This window comes from Taeniopygia guttata, chromosome 3, assembly GCF_048771995.1.
Source record: "Taeniopygia guttata chromosome 3, bTaeGut7.mat, whole genome shotgun sequence".
Lineage (NCBI taxonomy): Eukaryota > Metazoa > Chordata > Aves > Passeriformes > Estrildidae > Taeniopygia > Taeniopygia guttata.
In genome coordinates, this window is record NC_133027.1 from 102,340,083 (window position 1) to 102,366,910 (window position 26,828).

A 26,828-nucleotide genomic window follows, 5' to 3' on the forward strand; every position below is an offset into this window, starting at 1 on the left:
CCAGGGTGAAGGTATTTTTAAGAAACCATGAAGTTACTGCATTTTAAGTTGCAGAAGGAGTTCTTAATAAGAGAGTAGCTTTATTTTACTTAAAATAAAAGTATGGAAAAAAGAATGAGGGAATTCTGATAGTTAATTACTGTAAGTATTGTATATACTGCTGACCATATCTTGTGTATATCAGTAAATGAATTAGGATCTTGAAAGGGGAATTTTGTGTCATTTAAAAAATTTTGTATTTTTATATTTTTGTCAAATATAAACCCAAATGTCCCTGAAATTAGATGCAAAAACATTAAAATGCTCAATAAAACTATCCACACAACACATTAATCTTGCTTTCTAATCATGCTTTATTTCCTCATTTGAGACTGAACAGAGTGAGAGCAGGAACATTACAGGAATATTAGCTGTGTATTACAATACTTCACTGGGAATTGATTTTAGACCTCTGTGGGATCTTTTTCACCTTTTCAGCACTTCATTGCTGCTCAACTCCTGTGCTTAATACCACAACTGTAGTAGAATTCATCTGGACTGGAATTTGAGCTTTAATTTAAGGTGATAACTATACTCAAAAGAAGTATAGTAATGACAGGAAAATATTTCCTAAGCCCACATCCTGCTGCTACTGTTTAGAGGTATGAGGGAGGTGCTGCTGTGCACACTCTGGTGAGAAATTTGGGTTCTCAGGGGCCTGGGATGCTTTATAGTAGGGGGAGTTTTCAAAGCTTTTAGCTGTTAAGCTCTGAATTTCACTAAAGCATCCATAAATGCTGGTGAGAGAGCCGAATTTGGGAAAATTTTCACAGAGATGATAAAAGGCATTTCCTTGTCACCAAGGTACTCCTAAGATTTCAAAGCCGGTTGTCAATCACCCTCAGCAAGCAGGACTTCTAGCATATTTTAAAAGAGGGAAGGATAAATAAATGGAGGATTCTATGAATTAATTTATTACCTTTTTGGAAGTGATATTTTTCTAGCAATTTTGTTAACTTGGAAAAAACAGTGAGCAGAGGTGCATAAGAATAGCTATTCATTTATTATGTTAGCCAATATAGAAAAGTAGTGTAAAGGAAAGTTGGCTGCTTATAAAAATAGTAAAAGTGTATCCAGCATCTAAATAGAACAGAAAATACATTTCTCTACCTGAATGGGCATACTTTGTTCATGTGCTTTACCTAAGGAAATAGAATTATGGAAGGGAAAGCAAACAATTTCACTTCTTAAAGATCACAGCTTTCAAAAAGCTTTAGAGCTGAATTAGGTCTCAGAAAACAAGAGGTTTTAAAAGTAAAAAAAAAAAAAAAAAAAAAAAAAAAAAAAGTGTTCTGGAGCTTGATATACTGATATTCATGTCAATAAAAGATTAAAAATATTGAACCATTAGATTTAAGCATTATTTGGATGTATTCTATTTAAACATTATTTAGATGTATTCTGGACAACTGAAAAGTAGAAATACAGAACCAGGTAGCAGAACTCCTTCCTATTCCAATTAATATCAAAGCTGTATAAGGAACCAGAGAATGATACTTAAATTGAAAACAAATTAATTCAATAGACGGCAATGTATAATTTTCATTGAAAGACGACCAAAATATTTGGGAAGGAAACAAAAGAATGTCTTTGACAGCTAGTTCACGATAATGCTTTTAATAATGTATTTGTAGTTAAAATGTTATAAATGGGGCTAATTTTGAGAAGATTTTTTTTTTTCACTAGTGCTGGGCTTTTCTGTATTGCTCTGTTAAACGGCCCATAAATTCTTACAAATAAGAAGTGCTCTAGTAAGTATGGAGAGCAAATAGCAAATTTCTTTTTTAGGGAAACAAAACCCAGCTGTAATTCTACAGGCTCAAGATATAATCAGACACGGTAAAAAAAAAAAAAAATACTACATTTGTTTCAGTTGGTCTTTCAGTTAGACCTTTCCTGTGGAAGAAAATTGAAGTTTTAAGGACTGGACCTAAACATAATTATATCATTTTGAATTACTTTTATTTAAAAAGCAAAAGAGAATCTTTTTATTACATGAATGACCAGTAACATTAGCTTGAGAGGGAGGAAAATGCAGTGCTAAAAGCTTCACATGCCATCAGGTGTAAATAACAGCAATGCTCTTTTGATTTCCATAGGTCTGGGAGTAAGCCCATAGTGTATGGAATTTTCTACATATTAGGAAACACAGTTATCTATTATTGGGAAAAAAAAGCCCTGTTGAACAGATATGATACTTTTCCTTGTTTAGGGTGAATTGACTAATGTAGAAAATAGTTCAACTGTGAATAAAGTCTAAAATGTGGCAAATGCAAGAGGAAAGCAAATGCAAAAAGAAAGAATTTTTTTCTGTTGTCCACAATGACTGCATACCACTCCTGTATTCCCCTTTTTTTCATTAAGCATGACTCATGCCATAACTCTTTTGGAAAGGAAATAGAATAATGCCAAGGTAATTTGTTGTTCTGTGAAATAATTTGGGTTTTGTCCTCACAAAAATGCATGTAAGCTTTTCATTTTAAAGGAAAGAGAGGCTTAAAGTTTCATTCAATATTTAGTGTTTATATTTATACTCCCTGTAATGTTGGGTAATTCAGTCAACATAATATTTTTGGATGGTAGAAAAGTTCAAACATGAAAATTCCATTTGGACTGTCTGTGCTGCCTATCAGAAGTCTCTGAGGGTATTTAATCATTCAGAATAAGAAAGGTTTCTTTAATTTTTAAACATGTATTTCATTTTATGTTTTATTTAAATTGTCTTAACATTTACATAGAACCCCTTGAAGGCTTGAAAAGTTGAAATTTAAATTTGATTTAAAAAATAAATAATTATGTATCAGACTGTGAGCAGAGATATATTAGAGAAAGGAAAGGTATCATTTGAGCAAAAAGATATTATGACAATTACAAAATATGACTTGCAAAAATTACTGATTTATGAAGTGATTATTTATTTTAAAGGAACTGGCAGCCAGATTCCAGTAGGGGTGTTGTGATACTGTTGTCTCTCACAACAATGTGAATTTTTAAAGAAGTATTGTACATGAGAAACTCGAAGCTGCAGAAGTGTAGTTAATGATGGCTTATGAGACAGGGGAATTAAAGGTACAAGAGTAGTGTTAAGAGATGGGTGTTCTTGGAATTACTCAGGAAATATGGGCTAAGGGAGACTGGGTTGGTGCTGCTGCTGTGAACCTCTGGGAAAAATAATTACGATAGGAAAGTTTAAATGCTGTAAACATGGGAAAAGGACATCATCAGCTGCATGGCGAGATGTGCAGCCTAGCATGGTCCACGAGAGACCAGAACAGAGAAGAGAAATTGGAAGAAGCAATTTCAAGTAGTAACTGAAAACCTAAAGCAATTCTTATTGTAAACTTCTGCATCTTTGAACTTTGATTCCCTCCCAGCAAAATGACTGAAAATATTTTGGATTTTGTCATAGTTACTAATTGTATGTTCCAGGAATGCTCAGTTTGACCTAGGTGGCTGTGTCAGATTTAACTTGTGAGTCTCTTGAGGTTGATGGCAAGGTATGTATCATCCCCCTTTGACTTGCAGTCTGTCCTATGGAGGTGTGTTTATTCAAATCTTCCTATTGACTGTACTCTCAATTTAGAATTTACCAAATAATCATGACTAAATAAATTTAGTTTAACTCATATCATGAGAATGCCAAGTATTTTCATGTACTTTGGGTGGAGAACTGAATGGAAAGTTTTATCTTTCTAGTCTTCTTTCTTTCTATTTGTCGTTTCTCTGTAATGCCATTTTCTGGCTGGTAGGAACTTCAGACTAAACCTGATTTGATTTCTTTGTGATTCTATCTTACTTCCACTTTTGGGACATATGTTGGCTTGTTTTTTTACCCTATCTTGTCCAAGGTGATGTGGTGATTTAATATTATTTATTTCAATTACAAATGAATTTACAAAAGGTATTTTTATGTGATTTGAAACTTGCATAGAAGCAATGCAATGACTAATTTTAGATTTTCAGTGTACCCATTTGCTTGTAACTCTTTAGCAGATGTTGTTAGGCACATTCAGTGGTCTTTGGGTACAGTGGTTCTTTGACTTTGTCACAGTATAGAAGTATACATAGCTGTGTTTGAAATTACACCTTAAATAAAAGGTACAAGGTATGTAACACACAGGGTTTCATGTGTAAATATGCACACACTTAGATCATCTTGGCCTTCAGCTCCAAATATTTTTCTCCAATACAATTAGTGATAAGCCAGCAAGCACTAGCAGTGGTTTTGTATTTTAACTTTGATAAATATGCAGAATTTTGTTAGACAGATTGTCAAAGTTAGTCATTACTTCTAAGTAATTTTTAAGGAAAATACTCAGGATCAGATATTTAGTATTGCTCTAATCACTACTGTCTGTGATATCATTTGGCTTTGATATCATCAGTCATTAGAATGTCTCAATGGAATTCAAATCTTCATGGTTTTCAAACAACCGTAACAAAAATATTTCATTTTATTGCATCATTTAGTGTGGGGAGGGAGAAATTAAAAGGAGACCATTTCACCTTGAGAATTAATTTGAAAACTTTGATATCTTTTTATGTAGAGAAAGCTGTTGTTCAAAACCGTCTTATAACTCTTTAGACAGGTGTGTCTCTAGATTTTTAATCCCAGATAATTGTTTTAAGAATTTACATGCTATTTCAGTTTGTTAAACTGAAAATTGAAAAATATGTAGTTAAAACCTGCCCCAGTGTTTTAGCTTTTTCTGAGATTTTTGAGTCACAGCTGGTTAATAAGAATTTTGTCTTCACTTCTTCCATGCCTGCATTAAAAGCACCTTTTCTGTCACACAGCCTGTACAGTTTTCCCATAGGGACATATAATGGAGTTCATCAAAGTGAGAAAAGCGAGTCACACAGTCATTTATTTACTCATGTAAGACAATAATGGTGTTGATAGCTACCTGGACACACTTTGATTTCATTAGCCTATGGAAAAGCTGGGTGTTAAAAATTCATATCAGACTTGATGACAAGTGAACAGAAAGAAACTCAGGGCTGCCAGGTGATTACTGTCTCATTTAATGCTGTTTGTTGCCTTTTGGCAACAATGAGAAGAAATGCTATTTTTCTGAATTTTCTAGGGTATCTAATTATATAGATTATGACAAGGAAGCCCAGTTTTCATGGTATAGACAGTCAAATGATACACATCTTTATTATGATTAAAATATCAGTTTAGATTCTAAAATCATGTATATCTAGTTTCACGGGCACAAGTTGTCTAATATTCATAGGTTAGGTTTTATGTTTATCTGCTAGACAGATGACTACAATTCAAGTGTAGGATTCCCTGCTGTCTGTTTTGTTTTCCAGCCCTGGGGGACTGGATTTTCAAGAGTTAGTAGCACTGGCTCACTAATAGCAGAAAACCTTTTGCAGGAGTGCTGGAACAGTATTTTGGAATTGCTCTGTATGGCAGGCTGGCTCTGGGTTTATCAGAGACAAGAGGGTTCCTGACAGTGGTTTCATCTTGTTAGGGGTGTTTTAATTACTTGTTTGCCATGGTTCTTTTAGGAGATGTTGAAATAGAGAAGAACCCTGCATTCCTCAGTTAATACTTTCTTTAACTTCCTTGTTTGGTAGGTTTTTCTGTGAGTGAAATGGTATGTTTGACACCAGAAAATATTTTTGCTTTGAAATTCTATTTATAAGGTAATTCTTTTCTCAGGGGCATTGAAATCTTCTTTGAAACAGAAAATGAATATAGAATATGTGAACAAAATGTGAGACAGTTCTTTACCTGTCCTTGATATTACTTTCATTTCAGCTGCTCCACACCTTGCTGTCTTTTTCCAATTCTATTCAACTGTGTAATGCTGCATAGTAAAATAGGAGATAAAAAATTGAAATATAATTATTTTAAATTGACTTTCTGTTAGCCATGCATCAGGTTTAATTTCTGAAACGCATAACCACATCTGTATCTATCTATCTATCTAGTGTGAAAAGCAAAGATGGTCAGCATCAAGTGTTCATCCCAAGCACAAGATTGCTCATGATCCTTTTTCCACTGTCTTTAGTGACTAGAGGTAGTGTGTAACTTCCAGACACTGGATACATACCCTTTAGCTGTCCTTAACAAGTAATAAGGAATCTGAGACACTGCTTCACTTATAAAATTCACTGGTGAGCAGAGTTCACTTGTGTGAAAGGTTGTCTTTTTAGTACCTTACTTGTCTTCAGAGTTTAATTTAGTGTCTCCCTGGTGGGCAACGGCGCAGGAGGTAATCAGCTTGATATCATGGCTTTAGGGAGTGCATTTTGTTTCCATAATTGGCCTACATTTCATCTGCACAGAACCTGAATTAAGATATCCAAAGGTTTTTGCAAGGTAAGCATCCCTGAAATTCAAGCCTTGAATTTTTGTCATGTCATATCCGTGCTATTTTTATTTACATGTGGTTTGCACAATCTATTCTGACTGTACAGCTAAAACTTTGTTTTTATCTAAATTTCTTTCATCTGAGAGATCACTCATTTCCGTTTTTAACAAATTTTTTTTCAGTAATATTTTTCATTTGATTTGAAATGTAAAGTTTAAAAAAAAGACATGCATAGATTTTTAAATTCTCTGTCCAGGCATTTAGATTTAGATTTTCCACAGAACTGTTTGAAGAGTGAATAATCAGAAAGTAAGCAAAGCATTTTCGCTTATTCTCAGCGAACTGCATTCAGAGGATGAGAAGAACACCTCCGCTGGATGAACTGCAGCCGCCTCCGTACCAGGATGACAGTGGCTCTCCTCATCTTTCCTGTACGCCTTCCGAAGTTGGAGACAGCAAATGTGAATATTCCCAGTGTAGCAACAGCCCAAGATGTTCATATAAGTGCCCAAGTGAGGGGAGCACGGGACACGAAATAGAAAGCTTTCATAACAAAGGATATGAAGAGGATGTTCCAAGTGACAGCACAGCGGTTCTGAGTCCAGAGGTAAATGAAATACACTAATACTAATACTAATAATGAAATGCACTAATACTGCAGCTCATTTCATTTAAAAAAAAAAAAGTAGTTTGTCAGAAAATATGACAGTAGGATTTCAGATTGTTCAGATTGCTGTAGTTATCTTTATGGCACCTTAGCTTTCAAACCAGCTCCCAGTTAAGAGTGAATTATTTTTTAAACCATTTTAAACCAGTCAAAAACTTTCATCACACTGTAAGGATTGTAGTCAAAATTCTTCCACATGATTTTTCAGACAACCCAAATAAAAGTTAATGCTGATCACCCCATAATGTCAAATAAGTTTTATGAAAAAAAAAGAAAATTACAAACTTTTTTTTTTTCAATTGTTGATGCTGTATAGTGATTTGGGCCCCTTAATGTTACTATTTTTGTGCTATAAATTGTAATGATATATATGTATTTTTTGCTGTAAAGAAACCAACTTTTTTGACACATATTTCATTGAAATGCCTTTAACAACCAGCAACTGCGCTGACATCTATGGGTAAGTCTAATTAGTGATGCCATGTGCAGAAGAAGCTGTTTTGGTACAAATTTGTCTTTTGTTGATACTGGAAGTGTGTGTTAGAGCTCAGCCCTGATGTTCTGTCTAAGCAGCCCTGTTGGTAAGTTGATGATGTGTAGCTGGGGTGCTGGTGCCAGGTCTGCAAGGCCTTCCCTTTTTGTGTCACTCCAGTCGTTACTGTAAGCATATTCAGTAAGAACTGAGAATGCTGCCAACTTTTTTTATAGCCACTCAAAGCTTCAGGAGTGAAGCCTTTAGAGGAATGCATTCCCATAGCTATGTGGCAGCCAGGTTAAAATAAGAACATTTCTTAGCTCAGAAGGCTTTGTCTTGGCATCTATTTGTTCATGTAGACAAGCATTTGATAATGTGAAAACACACTTGAAATACCTTTGTTTTACATACCTGGAATAATTTATTGTATGAGCAGTGGGTTGACCTGTACTTTTAAGTATTTTCTGTTTCTGTATCCCTATCAAACTGGCTGTTGTAACTTTATAGGGGATTAGTATTTTATTAAAAATTTGAAGTGATAATAAACCATCTGAATTTTAAGTTTAAAATACAATTTTAGGATTGATTTGGTTTACAGAGAGCTCAGAGGATGAGTTCAAAACAGATGCATCTTCTACAGTTCCAGTACAATTACATGAATAAAGCCATGATAGTGCCATCCTTGGCCATAGCAGAGGGGTTGCAGCTAAAAGATCCCTAAGACCCCTTCCAACTCCAAATTTGCTGTGATTCTATGTTTCTATGATAATTTTTGGCATATTCATGTAACTCTTGTGGCCTGCAACAGGAGCTATGTGTGCAAGTAGGTTTGTAATCCTGTATTTTTTGCTGGCATCTCACTGTGCTCTCAATCATTAGCTGTCTCATAAAGCAATACAATAGGTGAACTTTAAAATACACGTGTAAAATATGTGAAATAAGGTGGTTTTATCTTGTTACAAATGTATATACATTTTAACATGTGAGGCACAGAAGAAGAGATCGTTACAGCTTAATTCAGTCTGAGTTCAGACTGATTGGCTCCTGGCTTTTGGTGGTATTGGCCAGGTAAAATCTTGATTTCATCTTGACTGCCAGCCAGCTTTCAGTACTTAACCTTGTTTAAGAAATTAACAAAAAGATCATAGTGCCTTTATATTGTCTGGAGTAAACCATAATTTCCATGCTAGATTTAATAATAAAATACAATAAATAAATAAATAAATTGATTTTTTTCTCTTCTTCTTCAGGATATGTCAGCTCGAGGATCATCTTCACAGCTTCCTAAACCTTTTGATCCTGAGCCAGTAGCTAAATATGGCACACTGGATGTGACTTTTGACTATGACTCACAGGAACAGAAGCTTTTGGTGACAGTGACAGCTGTCACAGACATTCCAACATACAGCAGGGCAGGTGGAAGCTCGTGGCAAGTACACCTAGTTCTTCTCCCTATAAAGAAGCAGAGAGCAAAAACCAGCATCCAGCGGGGACCATGCCCTGTCTTCACAGAGACATTCAAATTTAATCACGTCGAGTCTGAGATGATTGGGAATTATGCAGTTCGCTTCCGACTGTACAGCGTACGGCGCATGAAAAAGGAGAGGATTGTGGGAGAAAAGATTTTTTACTTGACAAAATTGAATCTTCAAGGGAAGATGTCAGTGCCAGTGATACTGGAACCTTCTTACAGTCTGCCTGTAAGTATTAAATGAGGCAGAATAAGAATGCAGTGAGATACAGTGTCCTGACTTCTGAATAAGAATAGTGTGTGTATTTATAGAGTCATCACATCCACTCAGTTTTTCGAACAATCTTAGCACTGCATTAGCACAATGAAAATTTCCTTAGAGCTTCTGTAAGTACATTCACTTTCCACCTGCAAAAACTGGCCGTATTTTTCCTTTTAATTACTTAGAAATTTCCAGTCCAATAATGGTGATATAGTGGTGAATGTATGTTTCCTTGCATATAGATATATATATGTATGTAATAGTATTATCTTTACCACCTGCAGCACTTCAATTTAAAAAGAAAAACACACCAGAGTGGAAAAAAAAAAAAAAGAAGCTATACTAGCAAATGTCCTCCATCTGTTGCAATTAAGTCTTAGTGAAAATAGGTATTTTCCTTGAAAGAAAGATAGGAAAGAAGAATTTTGAGAGTATAAAGCAAATTTTAATAACTTCACATTAGAACCTTGAAAATGATTGATTTCTGGTTCAGTCTGAAGTGAAAAGTATTTGAAACTGAAAAGGATTTTTTCTGAAAAAAAACCCTACCTATCTGATGAACAAAACTATTTTTGTAACCCAAATAATATTTCTAATAGAGAAAAGCAACAGTAATTAAGGGTAAACATAGGTATCATTATCAATAAACACAGAAGATCACTAAACTGGCAGTGATTGCCATCTACTTTTTTGTTTTTTAAGAATTTAAGTATGCTTTTGTCCAGAAATATAATGTTTGTCATATTGTTGTCTGGGCATCCTAGACTAGGAGTGCTTGAGTATTCCTTGCTTAAGAGTTGCATGTGTGCTATGTTACAGATATATTTTGGGGAGAAAAAATTATGATTATCAAGGACATCCATATTTGGTCATTGTATGTATTTTTTGTTTGTTTTTTCTTTTAACAATCAATGAAGGAAAAAGAGGGAGAGAAGGGAAAGAAGGGAAAGAAAGGGAAATATTTTTTTAGGTGAAGCAAAGCAATTAATTTTTTCTCCATTTTGAAAAAAAAGAAAATTTGGATAGATCAAAATGGCATTTCTGGTGAACATGAGCATTGCCAAAGACTCAAAAGAAAAAGATGTTGTATTTAATGACTGAAATTATACTTATTAGTAAAAGATGGGGTTAAATCATGGATCTGGTGGAGGATCAACTGACAATAGAGCAGATTTTTCATGGTTCCTTAAGAAGCACAAATCAGTCTAATCTAAGGATGAAATGGTTCACCTCTCTAGAATAAACTTTCTTTGTGAAAAGTTTGCTAGTTTTACAGCTTGGAAAAAAGCATTCCATGACCCAAAACATTGAATATTCTAAAAGTACTTGCTTAATTTGTGTGTTTTCCATAGGTTTGTGTGTAAAATTTACTAAAGTCCGTGAGAAAGGGCAGTGAACGAGCCACATTTGTGATTGATTGATGTATCCTATATGTGCATTAGTTATTCTTCAGTATTATTTTCTTGAGGTTTTGTGATAGGCAGAATAAAAGCAAGTTCCATGAGGCATAAAATATTATAAAATTATTCCTTATTTTCTATTATAAGGCATGGTTTTTCAGCATTTTTCACTCAGTTTTTGGGGGTTGGAACAATAATAAGAAATATTGGTAGAAAGTGAAGGGATCTCTCAGGGTTTATTGTTGTGACAGGATTTAAGCAGCTCTACCTGTTGCTGGAAAGGATCCTTCAGAGTCATAATAGCTTGAATGAGGATCCTTAGTCTTCTGAACTACTCAAATCAGTTTTTAAACCTCTGGGAATTCATTAATTTCTGAGTTTATAGGTATTTTTATCTTATCATTTATAGCCAATATAATATTTTTTCAGTGAACAGATTTATTGCAGGATTTAACATCTATTTGTTTTGCAAGAGTGTTAAAATTAATTGTGATTCTAGGATGCCTTACTGGAAGTGAGTGGCATCCTTGGACTCTTGAGCTCAAGCTCTGGTTACTCAAAACAGCCAGGTCATCTTGATCACAAAATTGTGAATTTTCATCTGAAAACATCATGTTGTTTTGTTTGCAACCTGAATTTCTTCTTGGCCAAGTTATTACCATTTGTTCTTCTGCCAGCATTGGCCTTGAGCTTAATTAGTTCCTACCCTTCTCAGGTGTTTGCCTCTGGGTATATTTATTCACATTGATTGTATTCCTTTTTAACTGTCCTTTTGCAAGAATAAGCCAACAGTCTTTATGTACAACTAATCATAAATGTCAGGAAGGAGTTATTTAACTGGAGAAGGTAAGTGCTGTTTGAATTTGGAGATATCCAATTGCTCAAGGATATTAGTAATTATAAGATCCATGTTGAGGCATATTCTACATTCAGAATTAAATTTGCCTTGTTCAGTTGCAGAGGGTTTTGTTGCTGAGAAGTGTTTATATGTGACAGCTTTTTTATGAAGATATTTCTTGGGCACATGACAGGTGCCCTATTTTTTCAACTGCTTCTCATTATATGGATTTTATATATTAAATATACCTTCTGTCACTGAAACTTCCTAATCCATTGAAATATCTATGCTAATCTCTTCTGCAGAAATGTATTTTATTTCCTTCTGTCTGTGCCTGATATTATATTAATGTATTTTATTAGCTAATCATATGCCTTATGATTGTATAAGAACAGTTAGTATCCTGTGAAGTTCAGTATTTTTTCAGTGATACCTTAAAGCTGTACACAAGGGAATCTGGCTAAAGGTAGATCAGCAAGTTCAGAGCCTTTCAAACATAGTGACATGTTGATGTGAGTGGGGCCTGCAATTTCTGGTTATTGTTAAAATGTGAACAAGTGTGTGTTGTGGTGAGGACATGATACTAGTATGCTCCTTAAATAGGTTTCAAAGCTACACATGGCTTCAAATTTACAAATGCATTCACAAAATATAATTTTCACCAAAGATTTCACCCTGTTTCTCTTCTTCCCACATTGTGTATAATGTCTTGCATTAGCAGCTATTATCCCCAGTCCTGTTGTCATTTGTCTTTAACAGCCCTGTGTTGCTGCAGCACTCCCACATAACAGGGAATTCCTCCTCAGCCCCCTTATTTATCACACATTTTCTCCCAAGTTCAGGGAGAATGAGGAGGAAGCAGTGAAACCAGTACGAGTTGGGCAGAATGAAGTTGTCACTTTTCTGAGACTGTGTCCCTTTAAGATTGAATAGAAATTGTTCATTGCATCAAATGTTTAGTAGCAGAGGTGTACATTGTGGTTTTGTCAGAGTGTAGTTTGTGTAGTAAGATATTTGTCAATGCTTTCAGAGAAATTTTCCCTTCAGTACAGCAGAAGACAAATTTTTCTTCACCCATCTTGGAGTCTAGAAAAACTGTTTATTCCTCTTCAGGAAATCCCTGTGGACCTGTTTTTAGTTACTCTTCATTCTCACCCAGAGAAATTTTCCCGACAGTGAAAAACAGCCTCTAGTATGATGCGATTATAGAAACATATAAGCAGTTTATTGAGTGAAATCTGTTTGGAAAAGATCAAAGAAACATGGGTAATCCCTTTCACCATCCCGTAGGTTGCTTTTTGGTGTAGAATAACAACAATCAATCTCGGTTTTTATTTTGTTATTGATTTGGGAAGTACTGTTTGGGTGACTGAAACATACCTCTTGCTGCTAAGCAAATCTAGTAATCATTCATTATGTATCATCAAATTACAAGGTGTTTACTGGGAAGAATTAATTTTTTTTTTCTTTCTGTAGCATTCTCCATTTCTAACATCTTGATGTTAGAATTAGTGGGATCCCCATAAGAAAGAACCAACAGTGAAGGCAGTCATAGGTGTTTAAAAGATTGTTTTGTACCTCTTTACTATAAAGATCCAGACTGTCTGGATAATTATTTTAATTAGCTTTTTTGAGTGATGGCATGCAGTGTATAAAAATGCTCATTCTTGCACACACATACATGCACTCTCCACTATGAGGACAGTGGTTAATCACTTAGTGTGCACTGGTTTATACACTGTGCTTAAGGCCTTTATTTCATGTTGGCCTTTATGTGTGGCATATCTTCACTATTCTTGGTAATGTTTATCAGCTCATAAACTTTGCAGGGATAAAGGCTTTCAGAGTGACATTTCTTTTTTGTATCCATTATAGAGTCAAGCTGTCAGGTTTTGTGCAAGCTAGAAGAGTCAATACTAGTGACCGTACTACTGTGTTCTTATGGCATGCTCTATCCAGGATTGTATTTGGAAGGCTAAATACTAAAATTCATATATATAAACAGAGCTTTATTAGATAGCAGCATGATACTTTAAGCTGCTAATAAGAAAAAGGACTAAGACTTGTCTAGGGAAGAAACAAAAAGGCAAAATATTTTGTTCTTAGTATTTTAACTTGAATTCTACCTAAAATGAAGATTTCCTATGTGATAATATATAAATATTCTTGGTTAGCTTGTATAAATTATGTCCATCAAAGTGAGGGACAATTATGTTTAAACCCTGTGCACGTTTTATCTTAGGAATAACTTACTCAATTCATCTGAGTTAGTGGCAGTAATACACAGAAAATCAGAATCGATATTTGATACAACAAGAAAGATGACTCCTGCCATAAGTTTGAAGAGAGTTTTAGGTGACTGGAAGATAGTGACAATGTTAGTGAGACTGCAGGAGAACTTGGCAGTATTTGGCAAACAAAGGCTTCTTTCTCCCAGTGTTTGGCTGCTTGTGTAACATTGCATGGCAGCACTGGCAAGCATCAGTCATTGTCTTCTAGGTGGTGTGGTTGGGGGTAAAAAAATTTGACTTGCAACTCCCTTGTGATACACAGATGGAAAACAAGTACCTACATGGGTAGTCAGATCTATTGCCATAATCCTGAATGCAGGATATTGGGAGAATTTTTTGAAATCAACAATGTAAAGAATTTCATCTAGACGTCAAATTCATCACTTGGTCACACAGAGTAAAATAACAATTTAAAAACAGACATGTTTTGCCTTCAATTAATAAGTTGCTTCAAAGAAGTTACTTACTTAACTTGATCCCTACAATCTTTGATATTTTCAAATAAAGGGAGCTATGTTTCAGACGTGGTGTTTACTATTTTGAGTGTACGATGATGCTTTTCAGCCTCTACAGTGCCTCCAGTCAAATGACAGGCTGTGAATGACTGCTCTAGATTAACTCAAAATAATCCTCTTGAGCAATACTCTTAGTCAGAAAAGCCAGTCCATCAGTGGCAAACATATTGTCTAGGATTCTATGTCTTGTTTTGATCATCTTTAAAGAAATAAAATAGAGAAAATTTATCAATACATAAAGCAAAAAAAGTGAGATAACTGTGAGATTCTATCATTCTCTGTCACAAAAGTATGGTCTCCCAACCCGGATTGTGATTTCTAAGAGCAGTAAGGAAAATTATACTGTACTTTTCCCAGAAGTGAAAGTTTAGAAGTTAAAAGTAAAGATTATCAAGCTTGTCCCTTGTATGAAATTTCCACTCTTGAAGACTATGAGCTGCTGCTTAAACCTTTCTCAAGCAACTCCTTCAGTGGAGGTACATTCTTTAACTTATGAACCCAAGTGAAATTTCTGGTTCCCTTAGAGATGCTGAATTTCCCAAATATTTTGTTTTCCTATGATTTTGACCCTTCTTGTTTGCATATATATGTACACACAAATATCTTCTCACATTTGTTACTGTCTTTCAAGAAAGCTAGGTGAGGTCAAAACACAGAATTGGTTCTATTTGCAGTTTTGAGCACCCTTCACCAGAAGCATGTGCACCACTTTCCTTAGGTTTATTTCCATTGAGGGAAGTCCTAATCAGAAGATTTTGCACAAACAGATGAAGTCACCTAGTCTGCAAATTCATAATGCATGTGGTTGTGGAACTTTTGAATTAGTTTTTGATTTATTTACTGTGTGATTCTTCATATTATTCTGGTGGGCTTTACAGTACAACATAAATCGTCTTCATTATCATTCTTCATTTCAGACTTGAGGATTCTCAGGTAATCACTTCTTTTGTATATTCAAGCAGCCTGTATTTAGTATCAGATAAGCATCTCTGTTCATAGGGATCCTTTTAGTAGTATGTGTCAGCCCCTTGTCAGGTTTGCCCTTTATATCCATTTGACCTTGAGCTGAATCTTTCACAGCTCCTGTCTTTCTGTTGGGCTTAATCAGCTGTCAGCTGGCCCCAGGAGAATCCAGTTTATCTTTTCCCCTTTTGTTTTGTGTAGGGTAGCTCTAAGAACTGAAGCAGATCCCTTCTGACTGGAGACTCTTGGTGGTCCTCTGATCATGAGATTAAACGTGACCTGAGCAAATCAAAAGGGCAACACTAGCAATTTACTCTTTGTTAATTACAAAGAGTTTACCTGACTAATGCATTCTAAATGCACAATTAATGATATGGGTTTGTTCATTGTGAAAAATAATTGCATATATGTTTATGCAATCAAATACTAATCCATAGATTGACTTCTCATAAATTGTGCTTACTGTTTGACCACTGAATTGTTCTCTTTTCCCAGAATGAAAGGGTATAATCAAGAGAAAAATGAAATTATTTTCCATTGATCTCCCCAATAAGCATAGACTCAATCCAGCTGGACAGAGCATTGTCATTTAAAGAAGTCTGTGGTGTTGGAAGCTGTCCTACAGTAACGTCTCCATACCCTTACATATTTGACAGGGAGTAAAGAGAGGGGGATATGTGAGTGGATCTGGGTGGGAGCTGTTAGAGTAGCTTCATCAGGAATGCATGTAAAATCTCTGCATTTTGTGTCAGATATTCTTACCTAAATTGCTGACACAAATATCTAACAGCTTTTAGTGCTTGAATGTTTCTTTATGTACCTGTCTTATCACAGAAAGCAGAATTCGGTAATAAAAGGCCTCTTGCCTCTTTTCCTCCCCTGGTCCGTGGCTGTATAAAAAGCTGCTACACTTCTGCAGTGTAAAAACAGTACTTTTGCAAATGCTGTAAATTGCATTGTAGGTTCATTTCCAATTGCCTCCTCCAACTGTTGCTTGGGTTTGCTCTGCAAATTTCAAGCCCATTATGTCTATGGAACAACCAGGTGACCTTTTGTCATCTGCCAAGGGTGTTATTTCAGTATAGACTGAAAAAAAAGTATAGAAGTTACAGAAAACTTAAAATGTTTCCCTTTCAGTAGAAAATTAATGTTTTGTTCTGCAGAGCTGATAATTTAAAAAAATTTTAGGCACAAAGTACTAACAGCAAATTGTCATGAGAGATGAAAAACAATACAGAAATCTCTTGAACTTGTTCAAAATCTTTCAGAAAAGTTGAGTGTTGATTTGCCATTATTAAGAATATGTAAATTTCATGTTGTTAGTTTAATATGATTGCTAAGTTATAGTATCTTAAATTTAAAACCAAGCCTTTCTTTATCAATACAGTATTCCTACTAGAAATCCCACAAAGGTTTAAATTTTTTTTAACTAATAATTTTGAATTATTTTGAAATTAAAATTTCTGTATTATCATGTATTTTAGGATGTCTTTTGTAATGTCTATGGTAAATTAAAGCTGTGTATAGAATTTTTAAGGTTTTAGTCCTTTGAATGTAGTGAATCAAAGAATTTTAATTTGATCTCAGTTTTTCAGTGTTCCATCTGTGTGAAAATTATGTGGTTTTTAGAATTCTGCATCCAGAAGTTTTTCTCTCTTAAGAGTAAAAAAACGGGGTAGAGCAGAAGCTTTTGAGAAATGGGAATATTATCATTTCAGATAATCTGATTTTCAATGCATTAATAGTATTTAATAATCAAAACAATCAGTATTTGATGTGAATACCATTAAAGTTGAGTGGATTTATTTTCTAAAATTGGAATTTTTGACTAGGAAGTCCTGGTAATATTTAAAGCATGCCATTTTATCCAAAATAAATGTTGGGGTTTTTTTTTCCCTAAGATCAAGTTGCATAATGGAAAGATTATTAGACTATTTAGTTTCATGTTTGTGATTTAAGTTGACTTAGTAATGCTGTAAAGTGTTAAGTACATGAATAAAAATGCACATTATACTTAATTGGAACATGCTTCAAGGAAGCTATTAAGCAAAAACCCAAATAATTACCTGTCATAGATAATGATACTTTCCTAAACTTGTATCTTTGTGAAATGCTTAAAAGCTATATGTTTCAATGTTTGCAATTTCACGTTATAAATTTTAAGCAAAATACTGATAACTGTGTGTTCTCCGAATTTTACAGTACGGGACAGGACAGGACATTACAGTACATTTTACAGTACAGTACGGAATATTTTAAACGTTGAGATTCCTAATTATTTTACATTCTTCCATTTTCAGGGCGGAGTTCATCGGGTGGTTTAAGTTCTCTTTCCCTGAATGATCCTGATATTTTTTCAACAGCATTTTAGCTTTGAAACGTGTAAACGATGTGGTGCTGAAGCCACTAATGAAGGATGTGCAGCCCTTCAGTTTGGTTTTCTCCTCTTGAGAGGTGGTCTGGAGCCCCTGTGGGGCTTGGGTGCTCTCCTCACCTCAGCAAGCTCAGAAGGGAATGGGAGCTTCAGGGTTCAACCCTAGGGTGGTGTTTGAGAGAGATGGATGCTTTCATCTAAAAACTATTGGAGACCTGGGTTGGGGGCCCCCCTTTGCCTGCTAGGATTCACATTTTCTTCCCTAACCTCGCAGTTGTATTGATCTAGAAGTAGAAAAAATAATGTGCAAAAAATTTCTTTAAGAGATTAGTGGTATAACATTAACATTTAAAATTGGAGAGAGACATTTTGACAAGTAACATGCTGTGAATCAGATTTTTGTTGCTGAAGATTGTCAGCAAGGTTTCATCTCTTCTGTGTATTTTTTGAAAAGCCAAAAGAATCAGATGCTCTTGTTTTGTAAGCCTACAGAGATATAATTGTAACCTGTGCATTGATGAAAATGAACTTTTAACAGCCTTAAGAGCATGGCTATGTTATTCCCTGTCATTAATTCCAGTTGGCTTGAGAGCAGAATTTCTAAGCAGAACTTCAGGGTATAGAAAAATAACAGTAGGAAATGAATATGTAAGCAACAAATATGGCGTTTCCATGGAATTGTGGGGAAGGAAGACAAATAAATGCATTTTACATATATTACCATGGATGCAAATAAATGATTCTCTATGTTGTAAGAGGGGAGGAAAAACGCTTTTGAAAATGCTTCTCAGGGGCATTCTATGTGTTCATGTCCATTGGTATGAGGGGCAAAAAAGAGTGTTCTTTTTTTGATTGCCAACTTTTGTATAATGGGAACATAGGAAATACAAAGCCTGCTTAATGGAAATGTTTTTTATTATATATTTGTTAAGAAGTAATGTCTCTTCCCCAGATAATATATGCAAGAAATCATCAAGGACAATAGTTTGGAGAATTAGTAATTAAGTTTTTGTAGAATATGACACATACTACTTTTACAATCCAGTGGAAAGCAGCAATTCCTGTTAGTGTTGATCAAATAAAATCAGACTAACTTTATTACAAAGTACTATCCTGTGGTGTAGGAAAAGTTTAGGTCCTTTGCACACAGCTTTGTGTTAGACAAATCAAAAGCTGAACATTTTTTATATACTGCAGATATATGAACCAAATATTTGTAATAGACTTCACCTTTTTTTTTTTCCTTTTGCAGTGCCCACTGTTAATTTATGGCTAAATTGACAAAAAGAATTCAGGATTTAGTATTAATATCTTGGAGACAACCTCAAGAGACAGTTTCTTGCGCTGTGGGCAGATCAGTAACACTTTGACGGTTCATCCAAGTTCTTAAAAATTCACATACAAGGTTTTGTGACAGTTCTCACTAGGCTCTTCTGGTTCTTCACTGACCTTGAAAAGCCTTTGCTCTTATGGAACCTTAGTCCTTCTTTCCTTGCTTGTTAAATTACATTCAGTGTTTATAGAGGATGAGAGGGAAGCTTTATGGAAATAAACTTACATAGACATAATTTCAAACAAATAGTAACTTTTGCCTTGACTCTTAAGTTTCCCACAGGGAAGCAGCAGTACCAAAGTGCATTACAGATAGCTTTACAGACAGATTGAATGCAGACCTGCATGGAGGTGAAAAGCATCTGGTTGCACTGTTGTCGTTGGAGGTCCATCTATATTCGTGTTGTACCAATGAGCAATTTCAGTGTTAATATTTTACAGTTTGGCACTTGATTTTGAGTGTTATATTTTGAGCAGGTAAAAGTGTAACTTCTTTTCTGTCTTTTTTCTTGATGAGTTTGTTAGTGCTCTTCTAGAATTCTGAGTTGTGTAAACAGAAAAAAAACCCTCTAAACAGAAACTTCAATGAAGCTGTTATTTCCACTTCTAGTGCAGCATATGACTTAGCACAAAGGTTACTTACCCACGGATATCATTATCATGGAATATCTTCCTAAAACAATGACTGGATTTTCACAATGTGAACAATAAACTCTGTGCTGGAGAAAATACTTTTGAGAAGACATCTAATAGTACTCAGTATCTCTGCTTTTAACTTTGTCCTGCAATGGAAAGTCTTTCTTTAGTTGTTGATCTGAGCCCAGTTGATCTCAACTGTCTCATGCGATTCCTGATTCTGGTTTCTTCTCTTCCTTATAAAATTTTTGTTTTCTTTTAAAAGAAAACTGACAAAATGCAATCTTGCTCTCCCCTTTTCCTCAGGTCTTTTACATACTTGTCCCTAAATCCTCTGTTTTCATCTTTGTTATAGCCACAGAAAGTATACTTTCGTTAATGTTGTTTAATTTTTTTTTTTACCCAGTAAAATCATTCTGTCTTCTAATCCGCTTAATTTTCCTTCTTAACATTTCACTTTCTCTTGTACTAGGATTTTCCAGTTCATAACCAAAAAGCAGAGTATTTTTAAAATCCATTTGGGTCAGCATGAAACAAAATGAATTGAAGGTTTGGTTATTTTAGAGTGAAAAGGAAAACTAAATGCTGTTTAGATTTTTCCTTTAGTGGATTTGATTGCTTTATTTCAATGTCTTGTCTATGTCCCCACTGTTTTGTAGGAAGGAGATCTTAGTTTATTATAAAATAAGGATTAAACAACATTCATTTGTTTTTCTCAAACCTGCAAAAATAATTAGGTTTAGAAAATATTGTAGCAGAATATTTAAGTTAGATGCTCTCTCCAGATTTTCATTTAGCTTATATCTACCAGTTCTTTCTGTGCAACACTTCTAAGGTACAGTCATTTAGTTGCATTTCCATCCACTTAGAGTTCTGAAGCATCACTGTGGTCTTTTCAACCCACCATTCAGATGGTGAGATCTTTTTGCTTGGCCTTGAAAAAGGCAGTCTTGTCCTTCTCCTGTCTACTCCGGATTCTGCTGTAAAGGAATGATATTTCTAGCCCATGCATATGTAACTTTGGAATACCACATATTGGATTTTTCAGTTATTTTCCTCCTTCTCTATTATACCACACAGAAGCTACTTGTCTTCTCTTTCCTGGTACTTAAGGACTCATTTCCACTCAGTAGTCCCTCATTTACTATTCACTGTTTTTAACAGGCTAAACCTTACTCTGATACCCAGTGTAGTGAGTTTGACTCTGTCATAAACTGGTTTCTAAGTCTCTCTTAGGACATCAGTAAACTGTACAAATAAATCCAATTAGGAGAAGGTGCTATCATCACCTTCTCTCAGCATTTCAAAGCCCTTGGAGGATATGGGGACAGTGTTACTCAGCTGCCTTCTTTGTGTTACATCTTTTTTTTTGTAAGCTTGCAGCGTGATCTCGATCAAATTTGACACCTGAGTTTTGAACAGTGTCAGGTGGACTGTGCTAAAATTCCTGGCTCAAAAAAAAAAAAAAAAAAAAAAAAGGGTGAACAAGCACCATGGGGATAATGTGTTAGAATTTTAAATTTTAAAAGGCCAGACAGAAAGCTTAAGTAATAGCTGCTGTTGTGACAGGCTGAGAGGCTTTCAAGTGTGCAGTGTATACTGTGAATTAAGTGAATGAAGTCATCTTTCTTTTAAACTTTCCATTTTGTTCCTTCTGTTGAAGTTAGGAATCAAAATTTTCCTGTTCTATGAATGACAAGAATCAGAGAATGAATGTATACTTGTAATTCATTTTCAGCAATTAACAATTTGCAAGCAGTTTGAAATTTATTCTTGCCGTTGAATAGAGAGCTGTTGGAGAAATAACCAAAGATTTAATTTGCAGCTTGGGAGAGGGAAGTCAGAGAAATTTGTTGAGGTCCTACTTCAGTAGTAAGAATACATTTGCTAACAACAACTTCAGTAGTAAGAATATATTTGCTAACAACAGTGAATGTTTAATAATGAGGAACTGGATTGCTACTTAAAACTTCTACTAGACTTTTGGGAAATGTTTTGTTGAAAAGAACAGTTAAAATGTCAATAAAAGGGATGTTATTGTAGGTATCACGTCTTCTATAATTTGAGTTTCTATAATGCATGTGAGCTTTATATGTCAGCTGAAATTACTTGCTTATAAAGTTAACATTTATCTTGATGAGGATTTGTGCTATTTAGGTTTTAGGTGTGATCTTATGCCCATGTCAGCTGTTGCTGGAAATGATAGAGACTTCCATGTTTGGAATGTGGAAGAATCAGCTTCACAATATCATCATGACTCTTTGGAAGATTTCTGCCAGGTTCCCAAATAAGTCAAACCATATTTGAAAAATCTGTGGACCCAGTTTACATTTTTTACTGAGAGAATCATAAAGGGATGTGCTGATAATTCAAAAGTCTCTCCTCAGTTACCAAATACATTGCCATTCCATTGGCTACTTGGCATCCAGTTTTTTGTTTTCTGTGGTACCACTCTTATGTGCCAGTGCAAATAAACATAGAAACAGCCATGGTGTGATTAGCATGGCAGTGTAAAGAAAGTGTATTTTTTTCCTTTTTTTAAGGCCAATAATGTGGAGTTTAAATGATAAAAGTTAGTAACAGAAGCTTGCATTAAAGATGTGATGTAGTGAGAATGCATCAAAGATCTAAATTTTTGAAAGTTTCAGGGTGGAAATCAAAGCATAGCTTCCTGAGATTTGGATGGCATTCTTCTTTTCCCACCCAAGACAATGGGACTATTGCAGTTCTGTGTCCCTGGATCCAGTTAAATTCCTTGTAAGCTAATTTTTCCTAGACAGAGTGCATTTTTCTAATTGCATGTATTCTGTTATTTTGCTACTCATAAATTCTCAGGCTATAGAATAACCTTTACAAAGGATGAATAAGAATTTTCTGCAGTTTATTATCTTCAAGGTTCCACTGGTGTTCCCCATTTTTTGGAAAGTAAAAGATCCAAGTTTTAATATTTTCCAGGATGCTGACAAATTATGTTACATGTCTTGCCTTAGAAATTGAAGTAAATAGGGATTATAAAGCTGTTCTTCATCTTCTGGTGTTATTTCTCCTTAATCGTGAAGCACCTAATAATTGTTTTAATTTCAGACCACCTTATTATTACCTCTAACACGTGCAAATTAAGTATATACTAAGAATGTACATTTCTTATAGGGTGATTGAATGAAACTTGTTGTTGTGACTAAGTTGCTTTCAGAATTTTCTATGCATTATTGTAAAAATTGACTTCCCAGTAACCTTGTTCTAAAAGACACACAGAACTTTTAATCTGTTTTATAGGGTTGTGACTCTCAAATGAGCATGTCAGAAGTGTCCTGCAGTGAAAGTACCTCCTCTTGTCAGTCACTGGTACATGGCTCAGCTCCAGAAATCCTCATTGGCCTCCTTTATAATGCTACAACTGGAAGATTATCAGCAGAAGTGATAAAAGGCAGCCACTTCAAAAACTTGGCAGCGAACAGACCACCCAGTGAGTCAAAATCTTTTTTTCATCCTAATGCTTCTGTACTGGTGGGGCTCTCAGTAGCAAGGACTTCAATCTCATCACTTAGTCTTACCCAATCAAAATGAAATAGAGCAATCATCAACTAATCTGTTTCATGTTTTGTATTTCTAGTCAGTTGGGAAATAGCAAAAATCTAAAATTCAAAATATTATTTGTAAGTTGACAAGCCTGTTTTAATTTTTCATGATGACTGACTAATAAATTACCTTTATCATAATGATTAATTGCTAAATTACTAATGCCTCACATCACAGGCCAAGAATAAAAAAAGTCAGTGTTTAAAGAGAAAGTACATGCCAGTTAATATTAATATAAACATTCTGAACAGTTATTGCTGTCCCTGGAGGGGTTGATACTGCAGTCTTTAATTGCCTATGTGCCCGTATATATGTGGTAATATATGTAATTTGGGAATGTCAGTAAAGACAAGGAGCAACCACTTGAGGCCTTTGGCATATTTACTGTACAGGAGGAATGTTCAGCATCAGAAAGGATTTTAATTGTGTCTTCAAGCATTTGTTCAAAAATACACGTGTGAAATATCTGTGAACTTTATATACTTCTTAAGTGGAGCCAGATGGAATGTCACAGGGAGAGAATGTTATTGTTGGCTCTAGCTCTTTGGTATAGCTTGAGAAAGTTCAATAACAAACGTATTTTTCTTTTTTCTTTTTTTTCAATGATTTTTATTGTTTGTAAGATGGTGTGTCTGATTTACATAAGTGTTAATAAGAAATACCCACCTGTTCCTTTTGATTTTGTCAGGAGGCTCAGGTTTTAGCTACTCTTTCTGGTTTTAAACCCCAGATTAGTATGGCACTAGCAGATTATCTACTACTGGATTATGTACTAAGCTGCCAACATTTTGTAAGTGGTTTGCACATCTCACCTTGTCTTCAGATTTTAGGAAGTAAGCCAGAGTTGATACTGATGTTCTCTCCTCTCTCATTTTCTTGACCCATGTTTATTCTATTCACAGTTGGCTCACCTTACTCTGCTTTGCCTTCTCTATACTTTTCATGCTGACAGAGCCAGACTTTGTTAACATGGCCAGAGAAGGGAGGCAACAGATGAATCTCTAATCCTTTTACATAGCTGGGTAGCTGTTTGGAGACAAAGTATAGAAACAGATGGGGAAAGCCAAAGAGGTCCAAGGACACTAGGGTATGGGAAGAAATTAAAGGGGGAGAAGAGATCATGTGTTCCCTTAAAGCAAAACCAGATGCTTATCTTTCTGGAATCTCAGAGATGGCCAGTTTTTATTTAATATTTAGAATATGCAAGGTAGGAGCGGTTCAGTACTTGTTTTAAAAACAGAGATGCTCATTCCCCAGTATGTTAATTCCCAAAATGTGCTCAGTGAGCCCATGCTGTGTAGTTAACAGTGGTGAGTGTCTCTGGGGTCAAAAATCTGTTTCAGATTGCAAGAAAGGAGTATAGAACATGGCACGTAGCCCTGTAAAACCATGTCCTGTCTAACCTTTTTGGAGGGAAGAGCTTCCATGCTACCTTTTGTCCCTGTGAAGGATAGGGGGAAGATTTGATATTCGTAATAACAATAGTCCAATTCTGTAAGGGCAAATGTGGGTTCAGAGTTCTGCTGTTTCTAGACAGCTGGAAACTGATGAACTTTCTGGGTCTGATAAAACCATACACAGAATATTGTGGAATCCAGATTTCCCCTTTGAGCTGTTTTGTGCCATCCCCCTCCCCTGCCCCCAGCAGTTGTGGCACCTTTTAAACTTCTGGACCCAGGTCCATGCCACTGCTATATCCTAACTCCTTGTTGAATACATGATGGACATCTGCCAGCCTCAATCAATTTCCACAAAAGGAAAACTAAGGCCCGTAGGGATGAGGAGGATGATGATGATGTTGATGATGATGAAATGTCCTGGTCACATTTGTTGTTTGGACTATCAGTGGTCCAGAATCCTGAGAAGTGCTGCAAAGTATATGAACAGTCCAGTTTTCATTCATGTATTGAGGTACTGTGATAGAAATGGAAGCAATTACTCTTTCCCACATTTCTGTAGTCTAGGGCTTGGGAACTTACGAATTTTTGTGAAGTACTTCTGCAGCAAATATGAACTAAATACTAAATTTGTACTTCTTGCTAGTACATGCTCCTCTACTGCATATTTATATTACATGATAACTCATTTAGCAATTGAGTACAGGCAAATGGGCCAAATCCTGCAGACAGTAACTGTGGATGTGTCTTCTTTGTTTCTCTGTGTGACAGTTAATATTTTGCCTGAGAAAAAGATGCTTCTCAGTTTTTCTTAAGGTTTAGTTGAAACAGGGTATGAGCTTTTGCATATTAAATGCATGTGTGTGTATGCATGCACACACACATTAAATCCATAAATATGTGGATTTTAATAAGCAAGATCTTTACATCCTAAATAGACACCCATTGCTGAATTTCAGATATAAGTATCCCTCAGCTCTTTTTAGAGATTACATCAGAGTCATTCTTCTGCCCAAGTTCATCACTACTCAATAACTGAAGTATTACAATCAAATAGCAGTAACTAGAAAAGCTAAGGGCAAAACCAGCTTGGTTTTCAGTTCAATTATTTTTCATTTTATTGCTTTTTAATATATGAAGTTGACTTACTTTAATGTGCAGTTTTTCTAAATATGCTGGAGTTTGCATGAAAAAGCATAAGGTTTAACAAGGATATTGTGATATTTTACCCAATCTGCTATAACTTAATCATTTGCAGGATTCTTGCTATGGTAAGTGTGGCTTAGAATCCAGTGTCTGTTAGTCCTGAGATAACCCATTATGTAAGCCATGTAATTTTTCTTAAAGATTACACCAAAACTGCACAAAATTTCTATTTCATTAAATTTTACCTAACAATCCTTTTGTTCAGTCCTTTTTCTGATCTATGCTGTTAAGGTTTCATGTTCTTCCACTCCAGTGAATAGTGTTTCCTCTTAAACTTTAACCTTTTATCCTCTCTCACCCAACTATTGACATCTGGTCATTATTTCTTTTACTGCTTTCCACCCCCTGTTGTCAGACGGACTGTTCTGTTGTCTAAAACACTTGATAGGTGGACAGGTTTATATAATCCGAGGTGAGTTCCTGTAGAAACTAATTGGATGTTGTCTTTTTCATGCAAAAGAAACCTGCCAGCAGTAAAATATCCACAGCTGCCTACCATACCAGTTTATAAAAGTATATGTTTATTTTTTGTGGCACTCTCTAATGCAAAAGTTGCATTTATCTCTGATTATGGATGTTGGGGTTTCAGTGTACCTGCAAAGTGAAAATACTCAATGTGTTATTTAACATAAACTCCAACTTTTAATTGATATTATCCATTAATATGAAAAGATAGGAACGAAAATTAAATACTAGATTGTTTTATACAGTTTTATATTTCCTATAATTAGTTAACTTCATGAAATGTACATCCTTCTGCAGGAGCATGGTTTGGTGCTTTTAGTCCAATGAAAGTTGACATTTAAAAACAAGGGTTTATACCCAAATGTTAACATAAATGTGTGATAACTACATTACTTCCATCAGCTTCTCAAATGTATGCTTAAAAGCACCATACAAGCTACTTTTTGAACAATCATCTTGAATTATGCAAAAACTTGCTTTTCTTTAAACATGTAGTAAATGTATTCCTTCATGAATCTCGGAAATAATAGGGTTTTTTGTATTGTGTAAACTGCCATCTTTGAATGCACTTTGCTACATTTTGGTTTTC

At 35.0% G+C, this 26,828-nt stretch overlaps 1 protein-coding gene across 7 annotated transcripts in view; it reads left to right on the forward strand.

Annotated features, from left to right (window-relative positions):
• SYT14 (synaptotagmin 14) overlaps positions 1-26,828 on the forward strand; it is a 96,188-nt gene that overhangs the window by 59,205 nt on the left and 10,155 nt on the right. For 5 of the 7 annotated variants that reach the window (XM_041715418.2, XM_030269058.4, XM_030269060.4 and 2 more), the window contains 4 exons: positions 6,707-6,975; positions 8,761-9,210; positions 22,869-23,058; positions 26,130-26,186. In XM_041715418.2, the coding sequence (XP_041571352.1) occupies positions 6,707-6,975; positions 8,761-9,210; positions 22,869-23,058; positions 26,130-26,186 (966 nt within the window). The remainder of the gene's footprint in view (positions 1-6,706; positions 6,976-8,760; positions 9,211-22,868; positions 23,059-26,129; positions 26,187-26,828) is intronic. The other 2 variants (XM_030269059.4, XM_072927529.1) reach the window with 1 other exon arrangement.